The sequence below is a fragment of the Coloeus monedula genome, assembly GCF_965178545.1.
Source record: "Coloeus monedula genome assembly, chromosome: Z".
NCBI lineage: Eukaryota > Metazoa > Chordata > Aves > Passeriformes > Corvidae > Coloeus > Coloeus monedula.
Genome location: NC_138822.1, coordinates 73,040,504 through 73,062,942, shown reverse-complemented (window position 1 = coordinate 73,062,942; position 22,439 = coordinate 73,040,504). Strand labels below are relative to the sequence as shown.

Genomic DNA, 22,439 nt, shown 5'->3' with positions numbered 1-22,439 from the left:
ACTCAAGATGAAAAGCAGTGGGTTGTTAAATTTATTTTTCTAATTACTTTACTGGAAACTGCTGCCTGTTTTTTTGGTTTGTTTGTTGTTTTTGTTTGTTTGTTTTTTTCTTTCAGTTGTACCAGGAAACATTCCTAACCAATCAGATTAAGGAAAATATCCTCTAAAGAATCACAGAACTTACATACAATTGTATGCAAAGAAAAATTTCATTAAATAAATTTTTGAGTTATTCTTAGTTTTATTGATAAGAAAAGTGAAAGATCCGCTCTTTAATTTTTCTGACATAATTAATTGAGAATCTTACTGCACAGAAGTTTCTTAAAATACTTCTTCTACTATTTCTCTTGTCATATCACTTGAAAAACTGGAGTTGGTCTTGATGGATTCTCAAAATACCATTTGCTGCTGATACTGTTCTTGAATTAACTGTTTTCAAGGGGAGAGAGGAAGCTTCTAGTTAGAATTTTGCTGTGCAACTGAATAAAGTTCCTGAGTAAAAAAAAAATTGTTGTTTGCCTCTAAGTTAGGAAGGCATTTCCTACTTGTTGATAGAAGTATGGTTGGTTTGTCTCTATGGTTGTAAGTTAACCAGCAGTGGAAATAAACTCTTAGAACAAAGTGAATCAGTTATGTCGGAGCTGTGTAGCCGTGCAGGACTACAGGAGCCTGAGAAAGAATCTTGCTTATAATGATTTTTTCCCAAGTTTTGCACCTTTGTTTATAGAAACATCTTAATGAACTTCTGTAAAATATAATATTTTGGGGTTTAGTATTTCTTAAGGTCCAAAGGAGAAAAATTTGTTTGTTCAGCTTATTAGTATGTTTCAAGTTCTCATCCAACATATATATACATTGTGTTTTTGCACATGAAAATTATAATACTGATACCTTTGATCTTTATCAAAGAAGCTGAAAAGAATGTCCTGTTTGTTTTCCCTTTTAATTATAACTGAATAATGCTTCTCTGTGCATGAATGTGATGTCTTGAGGTAAATTGTAATCAGTCTAAATTATGACAAAGGATTAATGATGACTTGCTTCATTCAGGAATTCTATATTCTCTGTTTATCATATCATATCACATCACCTGTTTATGATGTTAATAATTTGGAACAGTGAATTTAAAAAATTAATTAACTAAGCAAAGTTATTTAAGTTGGTTGGGAATGGAGAGAATTGTCAAGAATTTCAAATACCATCATCTATATATTAGCCATAGTGGCTGCTGAAATTCTTAAATACAAAGTAGAAGAAGTTAAGGGAAATTTTCACGGTAATTATATGCCTTGAGGAATCCTAGTTTCATTACATCCACTCAAGAGATCTGGCCATCATTCTAAGCAATTCAGTAGTAGATCTGGTTTAAAAATAAATTACAGTATTTCTTAAAGAATACTGTAGAACTGAATTAAATTTAAAACAAGACAAAACTATCAAAAGTGAAAGATTTGTGGCAAGTACACTGAATAGATTTGCATTGTTAGAAATACATGTTTTTTAATTATTACGTTTGCCTAAAAATTAACTTAAAAATATGAAATAGTGACTAGTATAGAAAAAGAGAAGTTTCTTTGAATATTTCATTAAGAAGGACATGCTGTTAAACTAAATAATGAGAAATTAAAGATTGATGAAGTCATTCTCTTACAGTAACTGCTAAATGTGATATTGCATAAACGTTTGGAGAATTCAGAAGGAAATTGGGTGTTTATATTCTAAATACTATTTATGTATAAAATAAATCATTACCTTTGAAATGTTATTAATAGTTAAATTTTTAGTCAGTTTTATTGATTTCAAAATAAATATTGTAGAGCAGTGATTGTGAATAGCTGTTCCAGTGTTCACATTATTTGTCTTGTAGAGCTAGCAGAAGTGTAACACATTCTGTTCTGTCATGTAGCATTGGAAATTCTGCCAGAACACAATATTGGAAGTTACGTTTCTTTTGGAAATGTAACTGGGGTCAGAATTCATCCTACAAAGCTTAGTGTTACAGATGATTTGTAAACTGTGGAGAAAGATCGATCTGCCTTCACAAAACACTGTCTCTTGGGGTAAAGGAGTAAGTTGTGTAAAGCCTTTTCCCATAAAACTCTTACTTCTCCAGTACATTTACTCCAGGTATCATAGAATGGTTTGGGTTGGAAGTGACCTTAAAGGTCATCTAGTCCCAACCTCCCTGCCATGGTCAGGAATGCCTCATTAGACCCAGTTGCTCAGGGCCCCGTCCAGCCTGGCCTTGAACATTTCCAGGGATGTCTCTTCCATAGCTTCACTGGGCAACCTATTCACTGCCTCACCACCCTCACATAAAGAATTTCTTTCTGCTCTCTAATCTAAACCTACTTTCTTGCAGTTTCAGCTCATTACTGCTTGTCCTATGATTCCATGTCCTTGTAAAATAGTTCACACAGGCTAACCTCTAGAGCCTGTCACAATCCCTCTGGATGGTATACATTCCATCCAGTGCACCACACAGCTCTGTCATCTGCAGCTTGCTGAGGGTGTCCTCAATCCCACTGTCAGTGTCACCAAGATGTTACAGTACTGGCCCCAACACTGAGCCCTGAGGAACACCACTTGTCATTGGTCTCCTTTTGTCAATCAAGGCATTGACCGCAACTCTTTGAGTGTGACCATCCAGCCAGTTTCCTACCCACTGAGTGGTCCCAGATGGCCCACCATTTTTTCAGTCACAGTTAACTCAACCATTTTAGACAGTGCTTGTACCTCTGCCATCCTGAACATGACTGTACTTTTCCAGAAGCAAGTCTGATCCAGACGCAGTGCACTTGAAGCCTGAACTGAGTTACTACATTGAAGACTTGGACCACCTCTGTGCAAGAGTTTTATATTACGTTTTTGGAATTTGAAACCTCTAGGGTTCATTGCAAAATAGAAGTACTCCCTCAGGGTTTTTTTTTTTTATTAATTCTGATCCTGGGCTGACTATTGACTATAACCTGGTATGTTTCTTAATAAATGAGTTGTGGTAAGAACGTCTCAGTTCAGTTCCAGTTCTGTATAAGTGCTTTGAGCCATTCTGCTCAGAAACAACCTTATATACAGTCATGCCAAGGAGGCTTTGGTAGAGGCACACAACATCAGGACTGTTATATGCAGGTTCACAAGCAGTAGACTGGCAATAAACACTGCCAGTCTAGAATGTGATGTTTTGGAAGTGTTTTGATCTTCTCAGTACAGTCTGTGTTAGACATCTCTTTGGTAACTCAGTTAGCTGATTGCGTTAAAAAAATGGAAAGTTGGCTGATTTTTTGGAGGAAGCTACCTCCTCATTCATTTCCTTTTCTGTTACAACTGAGAACTCTGTCATCTTCAAAACATACAAGACTTTCTTTCAAAGTAACAGAGAACTGTCATTTTATTCCCCTATTTTATTTCCACCAAATCACTGTATGCAATATTTACTCCAGCTTCTCAACATTCACTTTTGCTGGGCCTGTGTGAAAATTAATTATAATAATCATCTGTGCTAGAGGCTTGCTGCTTGGCCCAGAATTGCGACTCCAGCTTTCTCCTTTACACAAATTTCCTGCCATATATACCAAGGCAAAATTTTAGTTGTCTTGGCAAAACAGAATATCTTTTAGAAAATAGATTACTAAGTCTTATTGGAACTTGGTGTGTTAGATGGGCAAGGCAATCACTGAACTGGAACATGGACACCCAGTAATAGTCACAATTTACATAACTGAGGAAATTATCTCAATGTTCTCTTATAAAAGGATTTGTTCCACTTTCCTTACTTCGCTTTTTAAAGGACAAATGCCCTGTAAATTCGTAATTTTAAACGTATCTTTTCCAGTTTCAGGCACAGTTTTTGTGTAATTCAAAAGAAAACATTAGAATAAATAATCCATATCAGAATTGAATAATATCAGAAAGAATCTGATAACTTTAGTGTCTGTTTGATTTACAGAACAGCTATGTAAGAGTGTTTGACTTGAGAATCATAAAATCATTTAGGACCTTTATGACCATCAAGTCCAATCATACAACTAATGCTGCAAAGTCCACCATTAGACCATGTCACTCAGCACTACATCTGCACATCTTTTAAATGCTTAAAAATGTTCCATTTTGAACTATTAAAAGTGTAAGTTTTGTATTTAAAATGAAAATGCATTCATTTCTAGCTTCTCGTAAGAGACACAAAAAGGATAGAGATGAAGCTTGGGAGTATGAAGAACATGACAGAAGAAGTTCTGGTGACCACAGGAGAAGTGGTCATTATCATGAAGGAAGGAGGATTTCTGGTAGTGGCCGTTACCGTAATCGCAGTCCCGATGACTCTGATATGGATGATTATTCTTCTCCTCCTAGCCTCAGTGAGGGTAACTGATCATTATAAAGATTTAATTTTATTCCATACTACTACTGCTTTTTTGATGAATATGTTAAACATTTTTAAATGGACATAATTACATGCAATATTGAGCACAAGTATAAGAAATGTAAGTAATCCTGTCTTTAAGTTTTGAGAAAGTATTTGTTTGACTCCTTATTCTCTCAATTAGTGGCTAGAAAAATGAAGAAAAAAGAAAAACAAAAGAAGAGGAAAGCTTATGAACCTAAACTAACACCTGAAGGTAATTTAAGAAGATTTATTTTTGACAGTTTGTATTTTCTGCTTTATATTTAAGATAATTGTTTATGAATTTCCCTTTTTTTTCACCAGAAATGATGGATTCTTCAACCTTCAAAAGGTTTACTGCTTCAATAGAGAATATTTTGGAAAATCTGGAAGACATGGATTTTACAGCTTTTGGTAATACATAAATTTTCAAAATGCTTTCCCCAATTAGAAATCCAAGAAGCATTAAAAAAATTGTATTGATATTTTTGAACTTACTTCATGGGGATTTAATTACACATGATACTTGCTAGGGCATACTGGATTTATATGGCTTCCACCGTGAGTGGTGGCCTTTACCTTTCCAATTTCACTTGCCACTGCCTGAAGAAGATCTTCTCTCTGCAGAATCCAAACAGGGCATAAATCATGAGTAGTCCCCTTGGAGTGGAAAGGAGACTTCTCTGGGATGTCATTAGGGTGTTGCCTTCTGTCAAACATGTTAGCAAGATGGTTGTCTTGCTAGTAATGTCTGAGGCACATAATTTTACATCTGTTGTGGCCTTTGCCCCAGCAGATCCTGATTATTCAATTCAGACAGCACAGTCCTTGTGAATTTATGGCTGAGACACTGAATCACTTACCTATTTCAGTGGAAAAACAGCCTCCTTAGCTAAGTGTTTGAGGAAATAGTGCATGTTGCCAAAGGTCACTTTCTTTTGAAATGGCTAATGGAATATTCATTAATTTTTTTTCTACCATCTTTGTCACAGGATTAAAACAGGGGAGAGGCATAGTAAACAAATCTCTATAGTTTTTAAAGCTGTAGTGTATGCAACCTTGAACTTAGAAGTGAAGTCATTGCATTGGATCTTTCTGTGTCTGGTAACATGATTTTATTCTAAGGTTAAATACAATTAAGACTCAGATTATTTCAAGGTGCTTAATTTCGTATGTGCTTTTCATCTATTGCTCTTGCCCAGATTTGAACTTTAGGGCTACAATAGTTTAAGATTTGTTTTACTGAATTGAAAATGATGGCACAAATGCTGCAATAAATGGGGTTTGCTATTTTAAAAACATTTGTTTGTGACTTTCAGAAATGCATGCCTCATATTAGGCTCTCAAATGGTATTTCAGAACCAGTCAGGCTTAACAAGTAGTCGTGGTTTCAACACAACCAAAAGGTGTCATTATCAGTCTTTATTAGATGCTAATTATTTGGAACCATTAGATGCTGGCTATTTGAACAATCAACTCTTTTTAAGTTTTTTCATAATGGAATCAAAAATACTGATTTCCTAGAAGTCTTTCTAGAAATATAATTGTTAATTTTTTACTTTTTTTTTCTTCTTAAAGGTGATGATGATGAGATTCCACAGGAATTGCTGCTGGGAAAACATCAGCTTAGTGAGTTGGGTAGTGAATCTGCAAAAATCAAGGCAATGGGCATTATGGACAAGGTACCTCTTCATAATTCAACGTTTTTTGGAACATAAAATATTGATTAACATACAAAAACAAGCTTCCTCTGTAATAACATTGCACCCTCTTCAAGGGTGCACAGAACGGAATAACGGTTGAGCTTCTGCTCGCTTAGCTGAAGTGCTTAGGAAGTTACAACATCCTAACTTACTGTTTCAGAAGTTGAGACATTCTTGTTGAAAGGTCCTCCTCTGTGTCAGTGTTGACTATATGCCAATATGTAACACCTGTGCCAACAGTAAAATCTAAAATAATTAACCTGTTTTCACAAAAGCACATCAACCTATAGGTTTTGCTCCTTTCAGCTGTATTGGAACAGCCACAGTAAATCAGAACCTGCTGACAAAGTAAAAAGTTCCACCTTTCCTCATGTGTGCCATCAGTGCAATGTAGATGTTTGATGTCCAGCCAGAAACGCAAAACAAAAATCCTTAGAAAATTTACCATGCCAGGTGATAATAAGATTAATTTTCTGTAGACTGCATGCTATGGTTTCTTTGCCATGTTCTTCCCCAGTCAGTTAGAGGACCTTTTGTTGGTGCAGACTTGTTGATGTCACACTTCTAGGAACAGTGTTCGTGATTTCCTTTTATGTTCCTGGAACTATTGGCTTTGGGCAGTCTTATGTTAAACTCTTTGCCTGCACTTCTGTTTATGGAGTGTCTGTGAAACCACTTACTATAATAGTGACTCTGGACTATTCCAAACTTCTTTAATCCAAACTTAAGATATTCTTCCTGGATTTTACTTCAATCTCCCTGCATTCCTTTGTGGTTTGTGGGTGGCATGATTGTTTCTTTCCTTATCGTTCTCACCCTTAACCTCTGTTTCATATTTTTCACACATACATATATACATACACACACATCTACGTAAAATCAGTTTTGTTGCTTTCAAAGGTGAATAGTATCTAGATGAGAGAAACTGGCTCTCCTCGAGCTTAACATAGTCCACAAATTATTTAATCAGAATGCTACAGAAGATAATAAAGTTATATTTATATAATTTTTTATATATACATATATATATAACTTTTATATATAAAGTTATAAAGTGAGTTTTATTTACCTTTTTCAACATGCTACTTCTTTGAAGTTAACACTGATATTAAGAATACATTTCCCTTTTACTATCTTTCGCGGGAATTTATTTCTCCTTGTTCATGCAGTTTGGATTTTCTCCCTAATTAAGCTCTCTTGGTCAGTTAGAATTTGTGGATCATACTTGGATTTGGCAGGTTTCTATTTCTAGAAGCAAAAATGTGTAACTACACAACATTAATGACAGTTGAAAAATCTGTTTCTGTGGATTTTGCTGCTTGAAAAAGCAGTTTAGTTGTAATCCTAGAATATATTTTACCTGTTTTCGTTATCTGCATTCTCCTTATGCCAAATTGCTTACAATTTGAGTGATTCAGATTGTACAAGCTCTGTCCTTCATTCCTCAATGTTCTTTTCAGCAATTTGGAATCACTATTCTTCCTGCAGTTGTTTGATATGTTTCTTTACTTGTTTTAGCTCTCAACAGATAAAACAGTAAAAGTCCTGAATATTTTGGAGAAGAATATTCAAGATGGATCAAAGCTTTCTACTTTACTTAATCATGTGAGTTTGAAATTTCATAATTCCACACCATTGTGCCGAATAGTTTTCTTCACTTGAGTCCTATTTAGCAATAGGTTCAATACTGTATATGTGTGTGAAAGGGATTTCTGATATAACGTGTGTGATTGACATTGCCAAATTTTAATACTTGAAGCAAAATTTAATTACTTATATTTTTTCAGTACTAATCATGTTTTACTATAGTAGTGATGTATTAAGAGCAATTGTATTTTCTTTTGTTTAATTTTAGATATTATAGTTTCATCCTGAAATATTCGTGGTAATTCAGGTGTAATTTGCATTGTTGGACATTTCTTTGCTATGTGTCCTTAAAACATCCCTTAAAGAATGAAAGAAATACTGCAGTTTTCACATAGAGTGTTTCTTTCTCCTGAGCATTAAGGGGGAAGTTTAAGGTTTAAGTGTTCTTACACTGCAAAGTGACAGTTGTGTATGTAAACAAAATTAACATGAAGTTTAATACTATAGGACGTGGGGTTTTTTCCTGGTATACCTAAAACTACTCAAATATTTTGAGGTTTTATGAGGTTGATGTCCTGTATTTCACATTTGATATATTTATTTGTACACTTTCTATTCAAAACAATATTCTAGCAAGATTAGAATTGAGTTTTATAGAAAAAAACTCCTTATGTGTAGAAATAAGAGAGTAATTGTTTATATCAGAAAGGAAGGATTTCAACTAGCAAATGAAAACCAGAGACACATTATTTATACCTAAATACTTTCATCTAGACAGCTTGTAGGGGTTTCAAAGTTTCAGTAGACGGTTCTGAGTGTCTTTGGCAGTACAAAAAATGCATAAAAAGAAAGTGCTGGTTTACCTGGTCTACTTCACTGTGATGAAATTTTTATGGTAATGATTTTAAAGTGATAATTTTCTTCTAGCTTTTTGAAGTAAAACTCAAAATTATCAAGTTTTCAGTTAATGAAATTGTCCAGTGATTGCAATTCAGAGACAAACTTTGATTAAAAAAACCAAATTTTAGATTTTTCTTAAAACTATTAAAAAATATTAAAATAATTGTGGCAAAGAAAGCCTCTGCTATGGAGTAAGCTCGCTACTTTTACAGTGCAATGAAGGTATCTTACCTCCATGTCAGTGTACTTTTCAGAGGCAGAGGATGCTTTAATATCCTTTTCATTTCCAAGATTAATTTGGGGAAATTTTTTTCTTTTCTCAAGGTTTCACTTGTGTAAGTAGTAAATTCCTTAAAGCCATTATATCTCAGAAATATGCAGAGAACTCCTGATCTGCAGATTTTTGTTGATTCTATAATTATGTATATCATCTATATAATGCACTGTTCTATTGGTTCAAATTCTCTTACCCCAAAGGCAGAAAGCTGTTACAGTTTCACTGATGTGTAATTTTTACAAGGAAAGTCAACAGTGTTGAACTATGGTGGTTTCATACAGGTAGTAAATTAGACCCCTTTTCTCTGGAGGCTCTGTGTGTGCCAGAGAAGCTATGAGAAATTCTATCTAGCTTTGCTGTAGTAATGTTGCTACAATATTTAAGTAGTGCTGGATGGTCATAATTAACCTCATGTATGTTTGGTTTAGTAGCTTATGCAAACACAGTAATATAGAGACTCAATAGCCTATGGTATCTGAATGGACATATTTGATAAGACATGTTTTAAACCTGTTGATAATAGATGGGTTGGTCTATGAAGCAAGAAAGTTGTGTACTTACAGATTTCATGTGACTTGCACCAGTCTTTTTGTGTAAGAATTCCCTCTAGTGGCAGAAATCAGATGGATCAAAGCAGCAAGTGGTGCCAATGAAGAAAACACCAAATGAAGGAATTAGATTTTGCTTAATGTACAGTGGTCTTAAATAGAGCATGTAGCAGTCCTCCCTCATAGTGCTTCCCAATGAGACACAGAAAGTTCTTTGTATTTTAGCAGACGAATACAGGATATAGGACTTTGAAGACGTGTAGCTTAGGGAGGCATTACAAACATGTTACTAGTAAAACAAATATTACTTGATTTTTAAGACAAATTATTTTGGTATGAAAAAGAAAATACAATATTTTATATATGCATGTTTGTAAGCATATTAAGGTAATTGTTTCTTTTTTTTACTTGGTGAGAATAAAACTTTTACTTCTTATTCATGCTCTCCTGTGTTTCTTGCCTTGCAGAATAATGACACTGAAGATGAGGAGAGATTATGGCGAGATCTTATTATGGAAAGAGTGACAAAATCTGCTGATGCGTGTCTTACTGCTATCAATATTATGACATCACCAAATATGCCTAAAGCTGTATATATTGAGGACGTCATAGAAAGAGTTATTCAGTACACAAAATTTCATTTGCAAAACACTCTCTATCCTCAGTATGATCCTGTGTATAGAGTGGATCCTCATGGTGGTTAGTATGCTAAGAAATCTTTCCATATTAAAAGCTATAAAAATTTCATCTACTGTATGATGATGTGAATGATATGAGTTTCTGGAATAAGATTTTTATATGCAACTTTTATACTGATAGTTCTTTCTTATCACATTCAACATCCTGAATTAATGCACTGTGTTAGTCTGAGGATGATGTAACATAGAATAAAAGAACAATTAAATTTGTCATCTGAAGAACTTAGTCATATAGCACCTTGGTTTACTGCAACAATGTCAATGTAACCAAAGTATCTAGGATCAAGTATTTAGAAGTTTGAAGTTCAACTTTTGTGTATAGTTATTATAGGTAGAAATAAGTAATTTCACAGTCATAATCTCCATGTATATAATGATTTGTTTCAGGGAAAACTATTTAGCTTCTAGCCTTTTGTTTTCATGTACACACCTACAGATGCATGACTCCAATTTCAAGAACCTTTCTAAAAACCTCAGGTCCAGAATTTAGAGTAGTTATGAAGAATAATTATCATGTGAAATTCTTGTTTTCCCACTGATGCTACTAAGTAGTTTTTCTAAATTGCTTTTGCAAAGCTGTAGTTGTTTTGGGGGCACTCTTTGAGGAAGATCATCTTTCTAGTATTTGAAACACTGAAAACATTAATGAATATATATATTTTATTTTATAGGTGGTGTTCTAAGTTCAAAAGCAAAACGTGCCAAGTGTTCCACCCACAAGCAAAGAGTTATAGTGATGTTGTATAACAAAGTTTGTGACATTGTCAGCAGCTTGTCAGAGTTGCTAGAGATACAGCTTCTCACTGATACAACTATTCTTCAGGTAGGTTTTTTCAGAATTCCTGTCCAAAAATGTTAGCTTTGCTTTTCCTAGAGTGAATGTAAAGTATGATTGTCTCAGTGACATGAAGTTTGTAATCAGTACAAGCTTTTGAAATCTTAACATCAGAGTGACTAGTTTGTTGTGTGGTATGTCGTCTGCATCTTCTCTTGTACACTTAAGAAAAGTTTAACTTGATTGTATTCAAGTATAGAGTAGCAGAATCATTTACACTGGAAAAGATCCTTATGAACATCAAGTCTAAACTGCCTAGTGCACCACTAAACCACATCCTTAAACATCATATCTACATGTCTTTCAAATACCTACGGGGATATTGGCTGAACTGCTTCTATGGGCAGCCTGTTCCCATCCTTGACAACCCTTTCCATGAATAATTTTTTCTTAAAATCCAATCTAAACCATGCCTGCCACAATTCATGGCCTACTTCCTTTGTTTTATCACTTGTTAGCTGGAAGATGAGACCAACCTCACCTGGCTGCACCCTCCTTTCAGGGAGTTGTAGAGGATTATAAGGCTTCCCCGACCCTCCTTTTCTCCATGATAAGCGGCCTGATAATACCGCCTCAGCCACTCCTCATAAGACCTGTGCCCTAATTCAATAACTGTTTTAAAATAATATGAAGTAATGGTTGAATGCCTTACCTGCCGAATTAATAACCTGCATGAAACTGCATGAATACCAGTTTGTTAGTCAGATATAATTAAAATAGCTTCTTTCCATTAATAGGTGTCATCGATGGGAATAACACCTTTCTTTGTAGAAAATGTCAGTGAGCTACAGTTATGTGCCATCAAATTAGTGACTGCAGTAAGTACTTTTTAATTTATGTATTCATGTGCCTGTACTTCTGAGAATTCTTAGGACATTTACATAGGCTGTATTTTTTCTCTGGTAGAGAATTGGAGTGTAGAATTAATGTTATTCTTGCACGTTTTTACAGCTTGATATCATAATATAGAAACAGTGTTATATCTACCTGAGCTGCTCCTATTTGTAGAGAACTTATAGAAAGAAATTGCCTACTTCAAGAAAAAAGCTTCTTAGTTTTGGTTGTCATTTAAACACAAACTCCTTCCTCTTGCCTGTCCCTTTTTTTATCGTAAGAAATCTTTTTTTGTAATCTTAAATCTTAACTGTGTGGCTTTCCTTGTTTCCTGTGTTAAGATTTGAAATTATGCAATAAGGCATAGAACTAGTATGGTATTTCTGTATAATAGAATAAATTCTTTTCCTCAGAACAGGTGACTATATGAAAAAGTCACAGGACAGGTAAAGTATTATTTCAGGAAAAATGTAGTGGAATACAAATGTCCTTGTTCAAGTGGGAGCTTTCCATCTTTGTAAGGATTATATACTTCAATATTCTGCCCAAACAAAAGGGGAGGCAAAATCAGCAGTCCTGACCCTGTAAATTGAAAGAATATGTCATGTCAGGCAAGCATTTAAGCCTGGCATTTAAAGTAAAACTGTTTTCTCAAATGTACTCTACAACCTACCTGTGTTCATGTTAATTGTGTTACCCCAGTTTTTCTTTGTACTGAGAGAAGGAAATACAAAGTCCAAAAACTCAGTATTATACTGTTTGACTTTACAGTGTGTTATTGGCAAAAATTTTTTAAATAGGAGGTATTTTCAAGACCTGTTACACATTTATGTTACATAAGGATTTTTTTAAAATCTATATTTGGAAAAGTTTTTATGTATTTTATAAAGAAATGCTTGAATTGAGAAAGCATTCAATTAAAAATCCATTAAAAATAAGGTGAATTATAATTTATTAAAGTGTCATGTGAAGTGTATGCTGTCATGTATAATTATTTACAATATATTTTAAAATTAATATTTTATGTAACAATAAATCATTGTCTAATAATCCTGTAACTATTAAATAGGTGTTCTCCCGGTATGAAAAACACAGACAGCTAATTCTAGAAGAAATTTTCACTTCCCTTGCGCGACTACCAACTAGCAAGAGGAGTTTGAGAAACTTCAGGTAACTTCTGACATAAATTAATAACTGGTAGGCTGTAGCATGTACAGTTTTGTAGATGTAGGATTTTAGGCTTCATTGATAGCTACACTGAAAATGTGAATGTAGCTGCACTTTTTACAGGCTGAGATTTCAAAACAAATTGTTTGACAAATGTCTTGTAATAATTGCTGGGCTTTATGCTATCACTTTAGTCCCTATTTACAAAAATAATTGAAATATCTTTTTATTTTTCTCACTAAGAATGTGAATGGGTGTAATGTTAGCATGCGTTGAGAATTATTTTTTGTTGGTCAATTCTTTAATTCTGTTTGTATGGAGTTACATAATTTCTTCATTGTTAAATCTTTATAGGAAAATTCTGTCTGAATTTCTTTGAGGGTACACTCAGAGCACTCTTTTCAGGAAGAGAATCAGTTTCATATTCATATCATCTCATATGTCAGGCTTTACCACCTTTTCATGCTGTTAAGCTTAGCAATAGGTGGTACTGGTATATGTATGGGCAGTAAACTCATACTTTTTCTGAGCTTATGTTAGGGAAAAACAGACTTCTTACCAACTTAAGACAGTTGCCTGCTGAAGTTTGTACTCTGCTATGCTGCTGCAGATTATTGTAGGTGTAGCTATTGTACAAGTCAGTCCAGGTCATGGTCATTTATTTTCTGTTGTTTAAATGTCCTACACATTTCACAGATGTTAAATACTACGGAAAAATTATTATGGCAACAGTTCAGTATGTTTTGTTGTGTTGGAAAGGACATGGTATTATACATAATAAGCTTATTATTAAGTATTTTAGTGGTGTATTAGGTGTTTGATTTAGTAAATATTCCTGTGGCTTTTTCAGCTAATGAACTGTGTGCTGTTTTATTTCACCTCTTCTGTGCAAGAGCAATACTTCCTGGTTTTGTTAGATCAAATGTTTCACTGCATAAAAATAAGCAAATTACTAGATAAATGTCTATAATGTAGATTTCTTGCTGTGGTAATAATTTTTGAAAGGTACTGCTTAGGAACAAAAAATTTTATTGTGTTTTGTCCTTTTTGTTTAATTTTAGTGTTAATACTGTCTTTTCTTATTAACAGGTTAAATAGCAGTGACACTGATGGAGAGCCTATGTACATTCAGATGGTAACAGCACTAGTTCTGCAACTTATTCAGTGTGTGGTGCACTTACCATCCGCAGAAAAGGATTCTAATTCAGAGGAGGAATCAAACAAGAAAGTAAGATATTTTAAAAAGCCATTTTTATGTGTGTGCAGAAATTACTTATGTGTGTTCGTAGGTATAATACGTTATTACACTGCTCCAGTAATCAAATATTAAATTTTATGTCTGCTGTAATTTTTTGATGCATGAAAAATGCTGATCTGGAAATTATAGATCTATGCTAAAATAATAGACAAATGTATCTTGTTATTTTTAGGTGGATCAAGATGTGCTTATTACTAACTCATATGAAACAGCCATGAGAACAGCACAAAACTTCCTTTCTATTTTCCTTAAGAAGTAAGTACTGTTGCATTCTTTAATGTATTGATGAAACCCAACACCAAATGAATACTTCAGGACAAACCTGACCACTGAACCGTGATAAATACCTATTCGTAAAGTTGTTTTTAAAAATATATTTTATAGATGCCTAAGAGAGCTTCGTGCCTAGACAAAAAGTTTATAGAAGAGAAATTCTGCAGAGTGTTCTTCATACATTTAAGACTCTGTCTCACAGTTCATGTAGGATTCCTTTATTACATGTCTGTTACTTACCTGAAGCCTGAAAGAGAAGGCTGAGCACATATTTAAGTGGTGAAACCATATTGATTCAGTCATCAGATATAAAAAACCCTAAAAATTACATTCATTTAGCTAAAGTTAGGAATGTCAGTTGCTCAAAAAGGAATAAAAAATGTACCTGAATTAACCATAGGATTGCAAAGAATAAGTCTTTAAGTTTTTTATTGTATTAATTTCTACACTTAATGCTGAAAGCTATTTAATAAGCCATCTAGCAATTGCATGCTTCTGGTGTTAAACTTAGGGATGACATATAGAAGTCAAAAAGTATCAGGTATGTTAACTTTTGGGGTTTTGGTTTGTTGTTGGTTTTTTTTGGGGTTTTTTTGGGGTTTTTTTGTTTTGGTTGGTTGGGGGTTTTTTTGGTGGTTTTTTTTTTTTTTTATTGACTGGAACCTTTGTGAAGCATAATACTAAGATGTCTTATCACTATCAGATAAATGAAACCAAGCTTAAAGAATATAAACATTCCAACTCTTAAATATTCTACTCTAGCTTCATTTTTGTAATTCTACCTACTTTTTCTGCACAAGTTAATGCAGACTTCAATGCAGAGCAAAAAGTAAAAAAATCTTAGGAACAAAATTCTACTATCATGTATTAGCTGCTTTATTTCCAGTGCAACTGGAAAAGTTGCACTTTTTAAAGGTATTTTTAAGCTATTTTTCTGCAAATGAATAAAACAAATTTTCTGCTAGTATTTCAGATTTGTTTTCTTGGAATTGCATAAAACTGTTTTTTCTGATTAAACATAGGATTACTTCTGTTAACATTAGAAGAAAAACCATATGTGGCTGTTAAATTCACTTACAAAAAGCATTTTCTTTTCAACAGGTGTGGCAGTAAACAAGGGGAAGAAGATTACAGGCCACTGTTCGAGAACTTTATTCAAGATCTTCTTTCAACAGTCAATAAACCAGAATGGCCAGCTGCAGAGTTGCTACTTAGCTTACTAGGAAGGCTATTGGTAAGGGATTATTGGTTTTAACTATATGAATTCATTTCTTATTACAATGACAACTTGTTTATTTCAGCATGTATCACTACTATGTAATACATAAATAATAAAATTTTGGTTAGAGGATCACTCATAAAGAGCTTGTTAAAAATTGTATGTATAGTTTCTTGTGGAAGTCCAGTTCCATTAGTTGATTACATTTTCAGCATAAAAAAGTGTCATTGCATAGCATCTAAGAAATGCATCTATTTATTTGGAGTAAAGTCAGCCTAATAGCTGTAATTATACATATTAAATATCTTCTCTGGACTATTCCCTTAGCACAGAACCAACTAAGAAAATAACTGAGTTGTTTGGTTTTTTACAACTACAAGTGCTTATGACATTCTAGAGAATGGGAATGTTTTTGTTTGTGTGTTTTTTGAGTGTTGCTCTTAAGTATTATAATGTAATTAACACAGTAATTTGATCTGCTTCTTGAAAAAATATTGTATGGTCCTGTTCTTGGTATAATGTAGCTTTATGTTTGTGTGAATAATGAGGAGGTAGCACTATGGTGCTACATAAGGTGCACTTATGGCTGCTGTTGAAGATCTGCTGTGCTAGTTGTCCAGTTTGTTTAATGAAAATACATATTTTAAAAAACTCTAACAGACATATTTAGAGAGAGAGAGAGAGAGACCCAATAAAGAAAGAAGCATTAATATAAAGTAAGTAATGTGTATGTGATATAATAGTAAATTACATATTTTTATGCAATATGGAAGTTGGGTGGAAGTTTTAATAAGGTAAAGCAATCTTTTGTGAGAAGAATATCAGTGGCATAAATATTTATTTTTAAATGTCTATTCTGCTTTTCTTAGGTTCACCAGTTCAGTAATAAATCTACAGAAATGGCATTAAGAGTTGCATCACTTGACTATCTTGGAACTGTAGCAGCAAGACTGAGGAAAGATGCAGTCACTAGCAAAATGGATCAAGGATCTATAGCCAGAATCCTCAAACAGGTGTGAGAGACATCCATGGCAGCCGGATGGAAATCTATCCATTCAAATATTTGAAATTTTTAAATATACTTGAAGAATTGACATGATGGAGAATCAGTCTTCATTCACTGTTTAGGTTTCTGAACCAAATATACACAATTTATAAGTATCACATTTGTTAGCTCATGTCTTCCTTGCACCATTTCTGTAGTGATTGTATAAATCAATTAATTACAGTGGTTAGCCAGTTTTCTTGTGACAATACTGAGGAAATCATGGAGCAACAGTTGGCTTCTATCTTAAGAGGCCTTAAAGATACATATGAATCTGCATTTGCTATTGCAAAGTGGAACCTGAGCTTCTGATGCTCAAATACATGCTTTAGAGAGTTAATCTATTAGTCTTGTATGGTTAGTTTTTATGTGGTGTAATTTGAGGGTTTGGGGAGGTTTTGGTGTTTTTTACTGAACTTGCATATGTGTTTGAGTGGGTTGATGCTGGCCAGATGCCAGGCCCCCACCCAAGCTGCTCTCACTCCTCTCTGCAGCTGGACAAAGGGGAGAAAATGTAACGAATGGTTCGTGGTTTGAGATAAGGACCAGGAGAGATCACTCACCAAATACCGTCGTGGGCAAAACGGGATCAACTTAGAGATATGAAGGGAATTTTCTACTAACCAAATCAGAGCATGATAATGAGAAGTAGCATAAGCCCTTAAAAACACCTTTCCCACCCTGTTCCCTCCTTCCCAGCTCTACCTCCTACCCCAGCAGTGCAAGGAGACAGGGAATGAGGGTTGTGGTCAGTTCATCACCCGGGGCTTCTCTCACAGCTGAGGGAGAGGAGTCATTCCCCTGCTGCACTGTGGGGTCCCTCCCACTGGAGACAGTTCTCCATGAATTTCTCCAGCATGGTTCCATCCCATGAGCAACAGCTCCCTGCAAACTGCTGCAATGTGAGTCCATCCCATGGGCACCAGTGCCCCTCACACTGCTGCAGCAGTGGGTCACTGTTCCCTGTGGTGCAGTCCTTCAAGGACAGGCTGCTCCAGCCTGGGATCTGGGCCCCTCTCCCTGGGTCTCCTGTGGGCTCTCAGGCACCCACCTGCTCTGGGGTGGGGCTCATCCCTGGGCTGTAGGGGCACAGCTGCCTCACCATGGGCTGCACCAGCGGCTGCAGAGGAATCCCAGTTCCAGTGCCTGGAGCATCTCCTCCCATTCCTTCTCCACTGACCTTGGTGTCTGCAGGGCTGTTTCTCTCACGTGTTCTCACCCCACTTTTCTCTGGCCACCATTACATCTGCACAATAACTTTTTTTCTTTCTTCTTGAGTACATTACCACAGAGACATTACCACCATTTCTAATTGGCCCAGCCTTGGCCAGCAGCACCTCCATCTTTGGAGCCACCAGGGACTGGCTCTGCTGGACATGGAAGCAGCTTCTCACAGAAGCCACGCTTGTAGCCCCCCCCAGTACCAAAACCAGGCCATGCAAAGTCTTTCATTAGAGAGTGCATATTTGGATTTCTGCTAATGCTGCTCAAAATCTGCCGGGGTGGCCACATATGCAAAAGCAGTGTAGGCATTTGGGCTCTATACAGTACATAATATAAGAAAATCTCATGTCCCATGTGTCCTTTTAAAAATGGGGACTTCCATATTTCTTATGGACGCTATACATTTCTCTCTGAACTAACTGTTCTCAGGATTTCCCTTTCACTTCCCTGAAAAGACTACAGATCTATTACATTTACTTTATAACGACCATTAAATTTATATTGAAGGAAAAACTTCACAGGCATTCAGTTAAAGAATTGAAGTCATCTACTCCTTTATGAGGCTGATTCTTCCCATAATTTTTTTCAATTAGAAAATTCTACAACATACATTGTCAAATCTTTATGTCCATGGCATAATATAATTTATACTTCTATATACTAAGGGATTGTAATTCTCCACTGTTGACAGTGATTCTGACAATTTTACATTATACTTAGAGAGGAAGTATTTTAGAAGAATCCTTTTCTCTTTTGTTATCCTCAGAAGTTATAGTATTGAAAAATATCCTAGAAAGATTTATACCTGAGCAGTGACCTGAATTTTTCTGTTTGGTTTTGGGTTTTTGCAGGATCAGGTAGTTGCTAGGCATTGGCGTCTGCAGAAAATAAAATTGCTATGGGCAATAGGGTGATAAAAACATTTTTTTCAGTTTCTCAGGAGACCTAACATCAGTAATGGTAGACAGTACCATCCATGCATTGTTGGAAGGTGTGTACTATGCAGTACCATCAATCAGGGTAGACTGTTGTGTTATTTATAAATTTGTAAGAGAAGAACAATGAGTACAGGACAGCTGAACTTCCCTTTCCTGTTCAGATGGCAAGAAAATAAGAAGATCCATTGGTAGCTGTTGTCATCAGAAACTTAAACTAGTATTTCCATTCAGAAATTAACTCACACCTCTACAGATTTTTCTTTCCTGCTAAATTGAATACTGCTGTTGGATATTTTCTTCTGAACAGTGATACTATTACCACGATATTTGTCAATGATTGATAAATGCATATAAGTGCTCTCTAGTATGGTTTGGACCCATGTTTCATAGAATAGGTTTTAGGGGAAAATCTATTCTGTTTTGACATTTTCAAACATATTTTTTTTTTTTAGAAATAGATTGTCTAGTTTGTTTGAACACTTGTGCATGCTTTTCTTGTTTATCTCTTGATACGTTGATGTTCTGGGCTTGTTAATTGTACCTTTCCCCTCTCGCTGATGCTTGCAAGCTATATTATAGCTGCATTTGTGTCAAGATTCTCGGTCAGTGCTGTCAATACCGAACTTAAGATGGTTATAAGTTAGAAATTTCATTGCTGAAGAAGAAAGTTTTCTGGCTGAAGAATTTTAAGCCAAAAATTATTCTTCTGCTTTCATTTTGATTACTGAATATGATTTGTTACAGGCTTCACAGTTTGTCTTTGATTGTTCTGGTTTTCTTATTTGTTTGAAAGTAGCTAGGCAGTTAAGCATCAAGCACCCTTATATTAATACAGTTATTCACAGAATTCCAAATTTATCAAAGGCTGGATTTTCTACTCACAATTCACACATATGTCAGAGTGTTAAATATATATATATATATGCATATATACATATATATGTAAACCTAATCAGTATGTCTTGTAGGCATGAAGTCTTGAATTCATTCATTTTGGAGTAAAAAAAAAAACCCTTTTTCTGCTGTAATATCAGCAACTGCAAGGATTTGCATGTTTAAGTATAATATTGAGCAAACAAAAGCGGTTTATGGGTTTTGCCCTTTTTTCTTCCTCTGTGACAGAGGGTCCTCATGCAAGATCATAGAAGGAAAACCAATCAGTCTGTCTTAAAACCAGTCTTATTCTTGTCTTAATATTTTTTTGACTTTTTAACTAATTGGTTAGAAAAATTGTTAATGCTCTACAATTATGGAAACAACTGATTTGAGTGTATTTTATATGTGGACATGCAGATTTTAAGATGATAATTATGACTGTGCAATATTCTTGTTTATAGCTATCTTTCTACTTCTGACAGGTTTCGGGAGGAGATGATGAAATTCAACAGCTGCAAAAGGCTTTACTAGATTATCTGGATGAGAACACAGAAATTGATGCATCATTAGTGGTAATTTTCAGCTTTCTTTCATTAGGAATGTATATAAATAATTTCAGTAACATACTGAATAAAATGATTTTTGATTATGCATATTAGTGCTTCAATTAAACTGTCACCCTAACATATACTGTTGATTGTATTTTTTAAAATAATGTTGATGCATTAGATGCATTCCCTAAATCTCATTATAAATCTGTTAATTTTCTTTTTCTGTATCTGTTGGTTTTGTTTTCTGTGCATCCTGCTCTATTTCTCCAGTTTTCTCGGAAGTTTTATGTAGCTCAGTGGTTCCGTGATACAACTATGGAGACAGAAAAAGCAATTAAATCTCAGAAGGATGAGGATTCTTCTGAAGGAACTCATCATGCAAAAGATGTTGAGACCACAGGACAAATCATGCATAGAGCAGAAAGCCGCAAAAAGTTTCTTCGCAACATCATTAAAACTGCTCCATCTCAGTTCAGTACATTAAAGTATGTTTCAGTACCAGTTACTTCTTTATTAGCCACGCATTTGATGTTTTAAATAATTTTTTTGTGAACACATTCTGATTAATAAATGGAATTTATTTCAGGATGAATTCTGATACTGTGGACTACGAAGATGCATGTTTGATTGTTCGCTACTTGGCCTCTATGAGGCCGTTTGCCCAGAGCTTCGATATTTATTTGACACAGGTAAACTGTGCTGGAAGTCTTAGTATAGTGAGGCATGGTTGGATTCTGATTCCAAACACTTTCACAGCAATGTGCCATATCTGTCCATTGTTGACGAGAGGTATTTACAGGCCATGATAACACCATGTACATTCATATTCTGCATTGATGGCATAGTGATTAGGTTTCTTTTTCTTGCATGCATTTTGTATGTGCACACATTATTTTATTTATTCATGTATGACTGTGGCAAAATCACTGTATGCACACAGTCAGAGGATCGTTACAAAGTGTTGAAATATTTTTCACAGCTTCTGTAAGGTGCTTGCTCCTTTGGTAGGATTAACTCATGAAATTGAGCGTAATTTGATTTGAAAGGAAAAGCTAGACTGGCCAGTTGTTTGCAGTCCATGTTACTGTCACTTTGGAAGCTGCTGTTTGACCAGTGTAATTTCTTGCTTTTTATCGGAGAAGGGGCACTAACATATTGGCAAAATGACATGTTTGAAATTCAGTACTAGTTTAAGTTGCACTGCTTAAATTGATCTGCATACAAAGCCATTTTTAGAGTGCCCATATCCAACATTGCTGTTAAAAGAACCATGGTGAAAGCTACAACTGAATGACAGAAGTAGACTTTAAAGTTAAGAACCTTTTAAGCCATCTTAGAGAACTAGCAAATCATGGTAAATATCCATGTGCAGTTTTCAGTGCCATGAAACATCACTTACATGCACCTTTTTATTCTCTGAGAAGATAAACTCAGCTTTTAGGTATTATTATTTTAGTAATATTATTTGTATGTTATTCTGCTGCATTTTTGCTCTCAATTATAATTTGCTACCTTCCCAAAACAATTGAATCTTCGTTTTTGTTCTGTTCTAGATTCTGCGTGTACTTGGTGAAAATGCAATTGCTGTTCGAACAAAAGCCATGAAGTGTTTGTCTGAGGTTGTTGCTGTAGACCCCAGTATTCTAGCCAGGGTAAAGAAAGAAATATCTACCATGCCCATATCATCCTTAAAATAAATCTTTATTTCTTAATCTGAATCTTTGCTTCATATGTTCTTTTTAGCTGGATATGCAGCGAGGAGTTCATGGGCGGCTAATGGATAACTCCACTAGTGTACGAGAAGCAGCTGTGGAGCTGCTCGGACGATTTGTGCTCTGTCGTCCTCAGCTTGCTGAGCAGTATTATGACATGCTGATTGAAAGAATTTTGGTATGGTGACTTGTGGTATTTATGGTAAAATAAGTGGCATTGGAAAATTTGGTTTTAACTGAGCATATTTAATAAATTGGAATTGTTTGAATGGTGAGCCCTCATGCTTTTAAGAGCAACCTTGTAAAATGCACCACTTGCTTCTAGGGAGGCTTTATTATGTTGAAAGGTAAACTTCTACAGAAAATTGTACTGCATCGGGACCAGGGTTACATTCCTTTTGATTTCATTATTA

General features: G+C 34.9%; 1 protein-coding gene across 6 annotated transcripts in view; it reads left to right on the top strand.

The window, feature by feature from the left end:
- Positions 1-22,439, top strand: part of NIPBL (NIPBL cohesin loading factor) — a 135,030-nt gene that overhangs the window by 91,995 nt on the left and 20,596 nt on the right. For 5 of the 6 annotated variants that reach the window (XM_082301578.1, XM_082301579.1, XM_082301574.1 and 2 more), the window contains 18 exons: positions 4,164-4,361; positions 4,545-4,616; positions 4,706-4,795; positions 5,960-6,063; positions 7,603-7,689; positions 9,864-10,095; positions 10,766-10,917; positions 11,667-11,747; positions 12,833-12,933; positions 14,020-14,158; positions 14,361-14,443; positions 15,563-15,695; positions 16,550-16,693; positions 20,246-20,335; positions 20,585-20,799; positions 20,901-21,003; positions 21,868-21,966; positions 22,058-22,204. In XM_082301578.1, the coding sequence (XP_082157704.1) occupies positions 4,164-4,361; positions 4,545-4,616; positions 4,706-4,795; positions 5,960-6,063; positions 7,603-7,689; positions 9,864-10,095; positions 10,766-10,917; positions 11,667-11,747; positions 12,833-12,933; positions 14,020-14,158; positions 14,361-14,443; positions 15,563-15,695; positions 16,550-16,693; positions 20,246-20,335; positions 20,585-20,799; positions 20,901-21,003; positions 21,868-21,966; positions 22,058-22,204 (2,270 nt within the window). The remainder of the gene's footprint in view (positions 1-4,163; positions 4,362-4,544; positions 4,617-4,705; positions 4,796-5,959; positions 6,064-7,602; positions 7,690-9,863; positions 10,096-10,765; positions 10,918-11,666; positions 11,748-12,832; positions 12,934-14,019; positions 14,159-14,360; positions 14,444-15,562; positions 15,696-16,549; positions 16,694-20,245; positions 20,336-20,584; positions 20,800-20,900; positions 21,004-21,867; positions 21,967-22,057; positions 22,205-22,439) is intronic. The other variant, XM_082301576.1, reaches the window with a different exon arrangement.